General features: G+C 46.8%; 2 protein-coding genes across 4 annotated transcripts in view; one reads left to right on the top strand and one right to left on the bottom strand.

Moving 5' to 3' along the window:
* TLK1 (tousled like kinase 1) overlaps positions 1-12,870 on the bottom strand; it is a 309,486-nt gene that overhangs the window by 69,519 nt on the left and 227,097 nt on the right. The gene's annotated exons all lie outside the window — the stretch shown is intronic.
* Positions 5,744-7,394, top strand: LOC146019692 (uncharacterized). Its single transcript, XM_083152171.1, has 2 exons — positions 5,744-6,191; positions 7,250-7,394. Exons 1-2 carry the CDS (start codon positions 5,987-5,989, stop codon positions 7,360-7,362), a joined length of 318 nt encoding a protein of 105 aa, XP_083008297.1. The 5' UTR covers positions 5,744-5,986; the 3' UTR covers positions 7,363-7,394.

The raw sequence follows: 12,870 nt of genomic DNA, 5'->3' as shown, positions 1-12,870 counted from the left end.
GGACGCTGGTTGTCACCAAGGCCCTTATTCTGATCGGTGCGGACTTTTCCGAATTCTTTCGGATGGCGTTTTTTAGCCGTCTGCGCATGCGTGGCGATCGCTAGGCGCATGTGCCACGCATGGTCTCCGTACTTGTTCTCACTAATCCCGTACAGAAATGTGCACCGCATACATTCGGGCAATAGGGGTGTGTTATGGGCGTCATGCAGAATGACACAGGGGCGTAGTTTCAAAGTGGGCTAAACTGGGCGGAAACATGGGCGGACACGGGGGAGTACACATATTTTGGTAGGCGTGCATTCGGACAGCACGCCGAATGCACGCGAACAAAAAGGGAAGAAATGTGCGGTGTCCAAAAGGCTACTCTTGCTTTGCGGACACCACTCGGTCATGCGCTATGCAATCGGAACGCCTAATCAGGACGGACGCACCTCAACCAATGTCACCTGAACCAAATACAATCACATACTTTACCCATTACTTGTTAATTACACGCTTCTCACTGCTACAATTGGAAGCATTGCAGCTTAAAGGGAACATTACATGCTGCACTTGTCACACACTTTTACACAGCAAATAATGCACACAACTTAATAATATTAATACTAATACACATGGCACTTCTGCATGTATAAATTAATACAGACATTTGTGGGGCCAAAATAACATTTATTAAAACAACTTTGGCAAAAATTTAAAATACATAACAAAACAAATGGTACCATACCAGGACAAAAATTACATAATAAAGAATAAATAGCCACAGCAGAATCATTGGGAACACATCAGGTGGCTTCACAACAAAAGTACAGCACCAACACTTCAAGTACAGCACACTGAAACAGGGCAACAGAGGAACCAAACATGACATTTGAACCGCGGGCAAAAGTGGTGACCCTGGCCACGGATTTGGACACAGGCTGCTGACACACACAGCTCAATGGAAGATTTGGGAAGACATAACGGTGGAGATTAATGGGGACACAAGTTCATTTGCGAGCACGTTTGGCCCTGGCAGGCTCCTTGCCACGTGCAGCAGCTCTTGTGCCTCGTCCACGGCCAGAGGCTGATGGTGGCTCATGTGGAGCACATGCTGGTGAGGGGGTGGATCTTCTTCCCCCTCTGGCAGCAGGGAGTGATGAGGTTGGTAATGCACCCGAAGCGGGTGACATTAGGGCCCTATTGCTGGTAACTAGCTCCACCATAAGTTCATTATGGCGGAGGAGGAGGTCGTTTTGCCGCAGGGCTTGATCAGCCAGCACCTGCAGGCTACCAGCAATAGCTTGTTGGCTGGCAGCCATAGCTTGCTGGCTGGCACTCATAGCCTGCAGGCTCTCAGCAATAATCTGCTGGCTGGTGGTCAAACCCTGCAGCACCTCCTCGGCCCTACGCACCCGCTCGAATGCCGACTCTCCCTGCTGCACAATACTATCCAGCACACGGCCCCACATGGACAATTCAGCCGTGGACAATCCCACCGGCTGCTGCTGCACGGGCCTGCTACTGGGGCCAGGTGGCACAGACTCCACAACCTCCTCAAGAGAATCTTGACCAAGCGGTGGCGATGCTGTTGAACAAGAAAATTCCAATTACCACACATTCCATGCAAAATGTAGAACATCTACTTATGGGCTGGCAAATAATTACCTTCAAGAGTAGAAGCCATCACTTCCGCTGGGGACTCGCTGTCTATAGTGCTCACCCCCCGGACCTCCTCCACTGCAATACAGCACTGGGCCATCTCTTCCAGGGGGGTGAGCTCCAGCTTGGATGGCATGGGGCCAGCCCCAGAGGTCTGGCTGTGTTGCCACCGGTCGGTCAATTTCTTCTTGAGGTTGCCTTTGAAGTCGTGCCACCTGCAATCAAAGTGTACATATTAATACATGTAACTCCTCATGTTTGCTGTATCACCCATTGCAATATGATACATAATACAACATGTGCCTACTGACACCAACCTTACATTATATTCATTTTTCATACCAACCCTTAGCAGATACAAAAACATTCACCCTCCAATAACTATCAATTCAATGTCATGGCCAACATGTCTGTGCCTCCAAGCAACGTGAACACCCATTGCCCAACTCCATCTAATATTGAATGTAAACATTACTGGACTTGTCCTACTCAAATTTTACACACATGTACTTGCCTCTTCTTAACGTGCTCCGTCTGACGAACTTGTGGAGCCACTGCATTAATCTCCGCCGTTATCTCCTCCCAGATCTTCCATCTCCTTGTGTGTGTCAACTTCACCGCTGGACACTCAATTAAATCACGTGCCCGGGTCACCAGGATGTCAAGCTCCCGCGGTTCATATGCCATGTTTCGTGTTGTGGGTTCCCGTGTTGCCCCACTGCGGCCACGGGCACTGCCACGGGCACCGGTTGCTGTACCTGAAGTGCTGGGCTGGCTACTCTGTTGGGAAGCCACCTGCTGTGTTCCCAATGATTCTGCTGAGGATGGCCCAGCTGCTGATTGGCCTGATGTTGATGGGCCAGCTGGGTCCTCTGGGTTGAGGGGTACATAGGTGGTGTTGGCCTCCATGCGGGCCAAGAGGTTCTGCACCACCTGTTCTTCCTCTGACTCTGAGCCAGCCATGTTAGCAACAACTCTTTGCCTGTGTAGGGCAATTTTAAATAAGTTTGGAGTAATTGGCGTTAATCAGCTACAAGCTGCGTTCCATGCGGCAGCGTCACGCACGGCTGCGTACGCCGTGGTGTGTGTGCGGCGCATAGGCCACGCCCATAGTAGCTGTAAATCGCTTGTACAAAACATGGAGAAACATCTAACTAATATGTAGGTGACCTGTTTAAAGATTTGTTGTCATGGACACATGTAACGTTATGCAATCCTAAATGCTATCTGTCAAATGTTCAGTAGTACTGTGTTTGTGTGGAGAATGACCATAAAAAGGCATTTGCACAATCCATGTTCAAATCCGGGGCAGAAGTCATGCAATACTCATCAATGATGTCATGCACAACACATGTGCTAGGCCTATAAATTGTGCATAGCAGCTAGGTGCATTTGTCTCCAGAGCAGTATTGGGCCAGGTTATAAGGTAAGCATTCTGCTGCTCCAGATTGTTGGAACAGCACAGTCTTGTTAGCATTACAGAAACATGTTAGCTGGCCACCATTTAACTGACATATGTTAAACGTGTGTGGCACCATATAATGGTGAACTACATGTCCCAGCATTATGGGATTTGTTTGTATTTAGTTATTGAGCAGGTGAGCACACCTGTAATACTTACTTTGTGTTTAGTTGTTACATGTTTACAATAAATGTGTCTTTAACAAGGTGTGTGGTGTGGTTAGATAATTCTATCTTCTTTCTAGAGTACTATGGATCTGTGGGACTACACTGGGCGCCCCTGTATTGTACGTATAGTTGCATTAAATGTGTCCAATTTAGAAGTATCACCAATCTTGCCATAGGTGTATCCTTATTTTGTAACCTTTTTTTGTAGCTAGCTGAAGGGGTCATGCGCTACATGGCACACCGGCTAAGGTCACTTGCGGCTCACCCCACTCGTCGCCCAAGGAGGCCAGGACGTGCTAGAATCTTCCGCACACGTGTGACACTCTTTGGGATGCCCGATGATGAGGTACTTACTAGGTACAGGTTACCCCCACATGTTATTCTAGATATACTCTCTTTAATTGAGAGTGATCTAGAACCTCTTCATGGGATCACGACAGCAATTCCGCCTCACACACAGCTGCTGGCGGTGTTGCATTTCTGCGCCTCAGGATCTTTCCAACAAGTAGTGGCAGTACTTGCTGGAATATCTCAGCCGGCTTTCTGCCGAATCCTGAGGCGTGTGATGTCAGCCATGTATAGGCGCAAGGGGCACTTCGTGGCCATGTCTTTTGCCCAAGAAACCCTTCACGGAAGCCAGCAGGCATTCCATCAAATTGCTGGCTTCCCTAATGTGATAGGGGCTGTGGATGGCACCCATGTACCATTTGTGCCTCCATCTCGAAGTGAGAAGATCTATAGGAACCGAAAATTGTTCCACTCACTGAACGTGATGGTGGTATGTGGCCCATCCATGGAAATTCTCTCCTTCAACTCGAAGTTTCCTGGAAGTGCCCATGACTCGCATGTTATCCGACAAACCGGGATATGGCAAAGACTCCAAGAGCTTGAAGGCCGTGATGCGTGGGTTCTGGGTGACTCCGGTTACCCATGTACGCCCTGGCTACTTACGCCGTACAGCTCCCCACAACCAGGTCCACAGGAGGCATTCAATAGGGCGCATGTTGCCACCAGGCAAGTGGTGGAGCGCTCAATTGGCCTGTTGAAGGGTCGATTTAGAGTGCTCCACCACACTGGTGGTGACTTACAGTATGCGCCTGAAATGGTGTCGAGGATTGTGGGCCTGTGTGTTTTTTTCCACACATAGCTGTGCGGCGTGAGATACCCTTTGATGAGTGGGAGGTTCCATCTGAGCCGCAAGACCCGCCCATGCGCCCATCCCGCTCCCCGGAAAGCCGACGCGGATACCAGCTGCGGGACTCTGTGGCCCTGAGATACTTCAGGTACATTTCTGAATGTTGTCCAGACCAAACATGTATTTGATCGATTATCCCCATCAAGGTAGACAATGACTTCAATTTTGTGTCCTCCCATTTAAACATTAGGCAGCATGGCCTCTTAATGGCAATAGCACTAGCACTACGTATTGTGTTTGAGGTGTATTGGTTTAAGGCCAATATTGCACGTATTGTCCATAGATTTCAAATCATATGTTATGTATTCCTTTTTTTAGTTGAGCTTATCATCCAAGTCTGGTGAGTACATTGAATTTCTTTTTTTTAACACCATGTATGTGTGGGATGTGGATGTGACTATTTGTGGTTATGATGTTTTTGGGATGATCACATATATATATGTAGATTTTGGGTGGTTAGTTAAAAATATATAAGCAGTAGGAGGCAGGCAGGCAGGCAGGCAGGCAGGCAGGTGTCCAATGTAATGGGCAAGTGCTAGTATGTGTATGTGTTTTTTTTCATAAATGTACACATACACATAAATGCATACAGTAAGTAATGCGAAGTACAGCTAAGCGATGGCAACCTATAGCACGCGTTGCTTGGCGGTGCGATGTTATCGCAGATGTTTGGGCGCATACACAACGTCCATGTCAATATGGATAATAAAGTTTATACCAAATAGTGAAGTTACCAACCAATCACAGGACAGGATGTATTTTCATGTGCCATTGCTAAAATGGCTTCCTACCAGCGTGCAGAACCGTTCTCCACTGCGGAGCTACTGGCGCTGGTGGGAGTTATGGAGCGCAGACTGGGGCAGGCAGGCCCCTTCATAAGCAACAGAGACAAGCGCCGGGCATATGTTGCGGCCCGGTGCCGCATATTCGCCCGCACTCATGTGCGGAGGACCATCGCCCAACTGGAGAGGCGATGGTCCGACCTGCGGAGGCGGGAGCCGGAGCGTCTGCAGGCTCTGAGGCGGCGTCTGCAACGCTGTAAGTATTTTCGCCAAATACATATAAATGACAGTGGCCAGGATTCGGTCTGCTTCAAAAGTGTTAAAATGGAGAGTAACAAACAGCCAGCCAATCAGCTCCTACCTGCCCTTTTACAACTACAGTCTGTGACATGACAGGAAGGATCTGATTGGCTGCGTGTTTATCACTCTACATTGTATCACTTTTGAAGGCAAGTGCATCTAGGCCATTGAGTGTTTGCATTTTCACATTATTTAATATTAATATTACATGAGGTCAATTGGGTGTTTATGACATAGAAAAGCCATATACTATATGTGTGATATATAACACATATATAATGTGGTTATGAGATGTACTTGTTAGAGTAATTTCAATGTGAAATGACACTCACCCATTTTGTATGTTTAACCCACAGCACGGGAGAGAGCAAGACAGGCCCGTCAGGAGGCCCAGGAGGTGGCCAGTGCGGAGGCCACAGAGGAGGTGGCCAATGAGGAGATGGCCATTGAGGAGCCCAGACAAGAGGTGGCCATTGACGAGGAGTCACAGGCCCAGAGTTATGTGACAGAGGAGGATACAGAGGAGGCACAGGAGGTCGGGCAGGAGGTGGAAGTGGAGGAGGAGGAGGTGCCCCTACCCCTGGAGGATGTTCCACCACCTCCCAATGTGGAGGAGGACGACCTGGTCGAGCTGCCTGCCAGGGGTAAGTAGACATAATGCTTCATTAGTGAGTTAGGTACAGGTTGTTATGTCGCACAGCTGATTCAATTTTCCTATAATATAGTAAAGAGTAGTCCCAAAAAATGGAAAACAACAGACACACTTTGGTCTTATAGGCCCATGCTGCAAACGTGCAATCTGGATGCTCATGTAGGTGATGAGTGTTAATTTATGGATGCTCTTTGTATAGAAGCAACAAAAACACTTCAATGGAATATGGGCAGGCCTGATTTATACTGGAGTCCCATGTGGGCAGTTTGCATGGGCCCCCCTCTAGCCAGTGTGCCCGTGTTGTCATGTATTTTTGTAAGGTATTATGTATGATGGATTGAGCTTAGAAATTGTTAGTTGTATGGAAGCGGATTAGTTCTGCCCTTTCACCTATGTGTCAAATGTGACAAGGAATCATGAAGTAATGGGCAGAGGAAGTAGCCGAGCATTTTCCTGTGGTATCTATTCTATCTATCTATCTATCTATCTATCTATCTATCTATCTATCTATCTATCTATCTATCTATCTATCATGCAGTTTAGCTATTAAGCAGTAACATGCAGGTATATATGTATGGGTCAATGTGGCATGTTGTAGTGGGTGTATGTTTTGAGTTGAGTGAGGAGTCTTTGGCCAGGACAAGTGTGAGTGATCCTCAAGTGTGGTTGTGTTTTTGATATATAGATTGTGAAATGTATATGTCACACAAGTGTGTGGGTGTGGTGGCAGCATCATGATCATATATTTGATGACATAACATACAAGAGTGGATAAGGTTTTTTTGGTATGTATGATTTCGCATGGTGTAGGTCATGGGTCTTCAACCTTTGGCCCTCCAGATGTTGTGAAACTACATGTTCCAACATGCATTGCCACATTTGTTCCTATAAGAGCATGCCAAAAAACCTCAGGGCATGCTGGGACATGTAGTTCCACAACATCTGGAGGGCCACAGGTTGAAGACCTGTGGTGTAGGTACTTAGGATTGACTGTACAAGGTGTACGTGAGTAGCATAATTAATGTTGTACCCCCTTTCTCATGCACACAGATTACCAGGAGCCACCCCAGGGAGTGAGAGGGGCTCTCATGAGCTTGAGAGAGGACCTGAGGCGGATGACGGCCCATGTGGAGGACCTCTGTGTCCTGCTGCTGGACCAGTGATAGTGGTCCTTTTGTTATGTTTTTGAATAAAAGTTTGCACTTGTTTAAGAAGTCTGTGTGTTATTTTAGTCTTTAACATTAAAAGTATAAAAAGCATTTAACACACAAACATGTGGATGTTTAGATATGTACACAGCAAAAGGGTAGATAACATTTTTATCCCCATAGGGAATGTTAGGGTTAATGTATAGTGCTTGTAAGTGTTTAAGGATCAATTAGCTAAATAACAGATGACCAGGAGCAACAATCTGTTCTCAAAGTGGTTTGCTAATTGCATAAGTGTGTCATGTGATCTATGTGGGAACTCTGATAACAGTAGTCTTGTTGTATGCGGAAGTACACCGCATCTGTGCGTAGTGGCCGGTTCGCGTCCGTTCTGACGCGGGAAGGCCGTGCATACGCGGTCAGACCGTGCAGAATCGGAGTGTTTCCCCCGCACACGCATGGTTTATATGTCGTCCGTACACACGCCCTGTTCTTACAGAGTGAGTCCGTCCGAATGCGGAGGACACGTGGGCGTTTCTACGGATGATGGCCGCATGCTGCCGCACAGCGATGCGTGCGGCCCGCACCGAAAGAATTCGGGAATATCCGCACCGATCAGAATAAGGGCCCAAGTAACAAATATACCTTTTAACAGGCACAAATGGAACATTGTTTTATGTCATGAAAATGTATATAATTTATAAGGGACCTATAACTTCTAATTCACTGCAGGCCATGTGTATACTGGTGATGGTTTTTGTAAAAGCTCCAGTAAGCCAGAACAGTTATGGGTTGTCAGTGCATATTGGTACCAAGGAAGGGCCCTGCACTTCTAAGCGGTTGGACAGTCATTTGTAGGTGCAGGGTCCTGATATTGTTGTTTACCTAAAAATGCAGTGCTTTGTCCAAATCACCCAGTGTGGTTTGGATGCTTCACATACAGTACATACAATTCAGTATAGGGTTTCATAGATACTGTAGTTCCAAAACAAGCCTGAATGATGCCCTTCATGAACAATACACAATCCCTGGGCATCAAAGTACTCCATCCCTTGTCATCCCTCTACTCCAATGTGGGGTGTCATAGTGTTCCAATTCTGTGTATCACAGTACTCCAATCATGGGTATCACAGTGTTGCAATTTAGGTATCACAGTGCTCTCATCATGGGTATCATCACACTGCTCCAATCCAGGGTATCGCAGTGCTCCAATCATGAGTATCATGGGTATCACAGTGCTGCAATCCAGGGTATTACAGTATTACAGTGCCCTAATCATGGGTATCATCACATTGCTCCAATCCAGGGTATCGCAGTGCTGCAATTTAGGTATCAGAATGCTCTTATCATGGGTATCACAGTGCTGAAATCCAGGGTATTACAGTGCTCAAATCATGGGTATCACAGCTGAAATCCAGGGTATTACAGTGCTCTAATCATGGGTATCACAGTACTGCAATCCAGGGTATTACAGTGCTGCAATCCAGGGTATTATAGTGCTTCAATCATGTGTATCACAGCTGCAATCCAGGGTATTACAGTGCTCCAATCATGGGAATCACAGTACTGCAATCCAGGGTATTACAGTGCTCTAATCATGGGTATCACAGTACTGTAATCCAGGTTATTACAGTGCTGCAATCCAGGGTATTATAGTTCTTCAATCATGGGTATCACAGCTGCAATCCAGGGTATTACAGTGCTCCAATCATGGGAATCACAGTACTGCAATCCAGGGTATTACAGTGCTCCAATCATGGGAATCACAGTACTGCAATCCAGGGTATTACAGTGCTCAAATCATGGGTATCACAGTACTGCAATTCAGGGTATTACAGTGCTGCAATCCAGGGTATCACGGTGCTCCAATCATGGGTATCACGGTGCTGCAATCCAGGGTATTACAGTGCTCCAATCATGGGTATCACAGCGCTGTAATCATGGGTATCACAGTGCTGCAATCCAGGGTATTATAGTGCTCTAATCATGGGTATTACAGTGTTCCAACCATGGGTATCACATTACTGCAATCCAGGGTATTACAGTGCTCCAATCATGGTATCACAGTGCTCTAATCATGGGTATCACAGTGCTGCAATCTAGTGTATTACAGTGCTCTATTCATGGGTATTACAGTGCTCTATTCATGGGTATCACAGTGCTGCAATCCAGGGTATTACAGTGCTGCAATCCAGGGTATCACGGTGCTGCAATCCAGGGTATCACAGTGCTGCAATCCAGGGTATCACGGTGCTGCAATCCAGGGTATTACAGTGCTCCAATCATGGGTATCACGGTGCTGCAATCCAGGGTATTACAGTGCTCCAATCATGGGTATCACAGCGCTGTAATCATGGGTATCACAGTGCTGCAATCCAGGGTATTACAGTGCTCAAATCATGGGTATCACAGTACTACAATCCAGGGTATTACAGTGCTGCAATCAAGGGAATTACAGTGTTCTAATCATGGTATCACAGTGCTGTAATCATGGGTATCACAATGCTGCAATACAGGGTATTACAGTGCTCTAATCATGGGTATTACAGTGCTCTAATCATGGGTATTACAGTGCTCTAATCATGGGTATTACAGTGTTCCAACCATGGGTATCACATTACTGCAATCCAGGGTATTACAGTGCTCCAATCATGGTATCACAGTGCTCTAATCATGGGTATCACAGTGCTGCAATCCAGGGTATTACAGTGCTCTATTCATGGGTATCACAGTGCTGCAATCCAGGGTATTACAGTGCTGCAATCCAGGGTATTACAGTGCTGCAATCCAGGGTATCACGGTGCTCCAATCATGGGTATCACGGTGCTGCAATCCAGGGTATTACAGTGTTCCAACCATGGGTATCACATTACTGCAATCCAGGGTATTACAGTGTTCCAATCATGGTATCACAGTGCTCTAATCATGGGTATCACAGTGCTGCAATCCAGGGTATTACAGTGCTCTATTCATGGGTAGTACAGTGCTCTAATCATGGGTATCACATTGCTGCAATCCAGGGTTTCACAGTGCATACAGCAGCGGATTTGACCCCTGGGATAGCGAGTAAGTTCCTGGGTTATATGTCAGCCAGTTCCATCTGCCGTGCTTCTGTTCGGATGCATTACAACACTCCAGCTACACTCTCTGCACATCAGCCATTGTTGGGGCATACAGCCCATATCTCCGGCAGCTTCTAAGGTCCCCCCAGTGAGTTAGCATTACTCTGAAGCTGGAATGTGGAGTGTGCAGCTTATCAATTGCCAGAATGGAACTTGTGTCTGCATTAATTAGGGGATATATAGTGTTACACATTTGTCCAGTGGTTACAACCACTCTTCAGTTGGACAAACCCCCTTTCAAAAATCCAGCAATTTCTCCATTTGCAAGGCAAATCCAAATTGTCTTTGGCTAGTAAATGATTGCTGCTTTCAAAAAATTTGGTTATTAATCAACTACAAGCTAAAACCCAGATGGTTATGTCTTGTAAATGATTGCCACATTAAAAATACTGCTTTTATCGGCTGATATCATGCACCTCTGGCAAACTCGGAGCTTATTATATATAACCTTGGGTATCATGGTGCTCCAATGTGGGTGTCACAGTGTTCCAATAATGAGGGTCACAAAGCTCCAATAATTGGTGTCAGTGCTCCAATAATGGGGGTCACAATGCTCCAATAATTGGTGTCACAGTGCTCCAATGTGGGTGTCACAGTGTTCCAATAATGAGGGTCACAAAGCTCCAATAATTGGTGTCTGTGCTCCAATAATTGGTGTCTGTGCTCCAATAATGGGGGTCACAATGCTCCAATAATTGGTGTCACAGTGCTCCAATAATTGGTGTCACAGTGCTCCAATAATTGGTGTCACAGTGCTCCAATAATTGATGTCACAGTGCTCCAATAATTGGTGTCACAGTGCTCCAATAATTGGTGTCACAGTGCTCCAATAATTGGTGTCACAGTGCTCCAATAATTGGTGTCACAGTGTTCCAATAATTAGTGTCACAGTGCTCCAATAATTGGTGTCACAGAGCTCCAATAATTGGTGTCACAGTGCTCCAATAATGGGGGTCACAATGCTCCAAAAATTGGTTACACAGTGCTTGAATAATTTGTGCCACAATGCTCCAATCCTGGCTACACAGTTCTACAATCTTGGCAGCCGCAGTGCTCCAATCAAGGGTATAATAGTGCTCCAAGCCTGGGAATTACAATGCTTCAATCAGGTGTGTCACGCAATCCTAGGTATCATAATTCTCCAATCCAGGGTGTCCCAATGCTCCAATGCAGGGTGTCACAGTGCTCCAATCCAGTTGCCCCAATGCTCCAATCCTTGGTGACACAGTGCTCCAATCCAGGGTGTCACAGTACTACAATCCAGGGTGTCACAGTACTACAATCCAGGGTGTCACAGTGCACTAATAAAGCATTAAAGGGCATTAATCCTGGGTGTCAAAAACCTTTAATCCTTGATGTCTATAAATTGCAGTCAGGGCCGGCGCTGGCCGCTCAGCAGCTCCTGCAAAGCAGGGAGGCGCAATGGTGAGAAGGCGCACTCTCCCTGCTCTGCTGCTAAAGCTGCCAGCCCGGCCCCTCGCCTTCACTGTCTGCCTGCATGCCGCCCGCAGGCCGCAGCACTTGTCTGACAGCGCCGGGCGGCAGTGTGGAGAGTAGATGACTGAGAGATGGATGCTGCTCCCTGCGCCGGGTGCGCCCCGCTGTGTGCGCACACAAACCCTCCGATTCCGACTCCTACAAAGTCCGCCTCCTGCCTCTATGTATAACAGCAAAGACAAGTGCGGTCACGTGACGTGACTCACGCCGGTGCCTGGCTGTTTCCCCCCTGCACCAGTCTCCTAGTACAGCCTGTGCAGTGCGACGTGCTCGCTCGGATTTAATTTGTATTTATAATATATGCTACTACTGTATTGACTGTGTTAGTTAGCTACTGGCTGCCGCAGCCTGTCAAATATTATGACAGGCAACCAGTGGCACCAGCAGCTCCCCTCACTCACCGACACAATGCCTGATGTCATGATGGCCATCCCCTACCCATTGCTCCCCAGGCTGTCAATCAAATGAGCAGCACTGCAGAGCCTTCTAACTTCTAGAAAGTGTCACTACTATGGTGGGCATTGTGTACATAGGTTATTACTGTGTAGCGTCATATGAAAAATGGGTACTACTGTGTGTGGTAATAATGTGAATAATGTAGACTGCTATGTGGTGTGAAAGAGATTAAGCTACTGTGTGGTGTAATATGAAATGTGGGTACTAGTGTGGCCATGCTACTTGTGAGAGCAAGCACTTTTTCTGGCGTGCGTGCCGAGAGGTATTTGAGGGCGCAATTTTTTTTTTGCAGGAGGGCGCCAAACACCCTAGAACCAGCCCTGATTGCAGTATTCCAAATCAGGAATGTCACAGTCTTTCACAATCCTCAAATCCTGGGTGTCGCAGTGCTCCAATCCTGGATGCCACTGTACTACAATCTAGGGTGTCACAATTATTCAATCTAGGG

Source organism: Crinia signifera, chromosome 7 (assembly GCF_055691185.1).
Source record: "Crinia signifera chromosome 7, ASM5569118v1, whole genome shotgun sequence".
NCBI lineage: Eukaryota > Metazoa > Chordata > Amphibia > Anura > Myobatrachidae > Crinia > Crinia signifera.
Note: the sequence above shows the minus strand (reverse complement) of the source record. Positions and strands in the feature narration are given on the sequence as shown.

Coding starts and splice junctions, on each gene's coding strand:
- LOC146019692 (XM_083152171.1), top strand. CDS start 5,987: ATGGCCATTGAGGAGCCCAGACAAGAGGTGGCCATTGACGAGGAGTCA. Junction 6,192..7,249: donor GGTCGAGCTGCCTGCCAGGG/GTAAGTAGACAT, acceptor TCATGCACACAG/ATTACCAGGAGCCACCCCAG.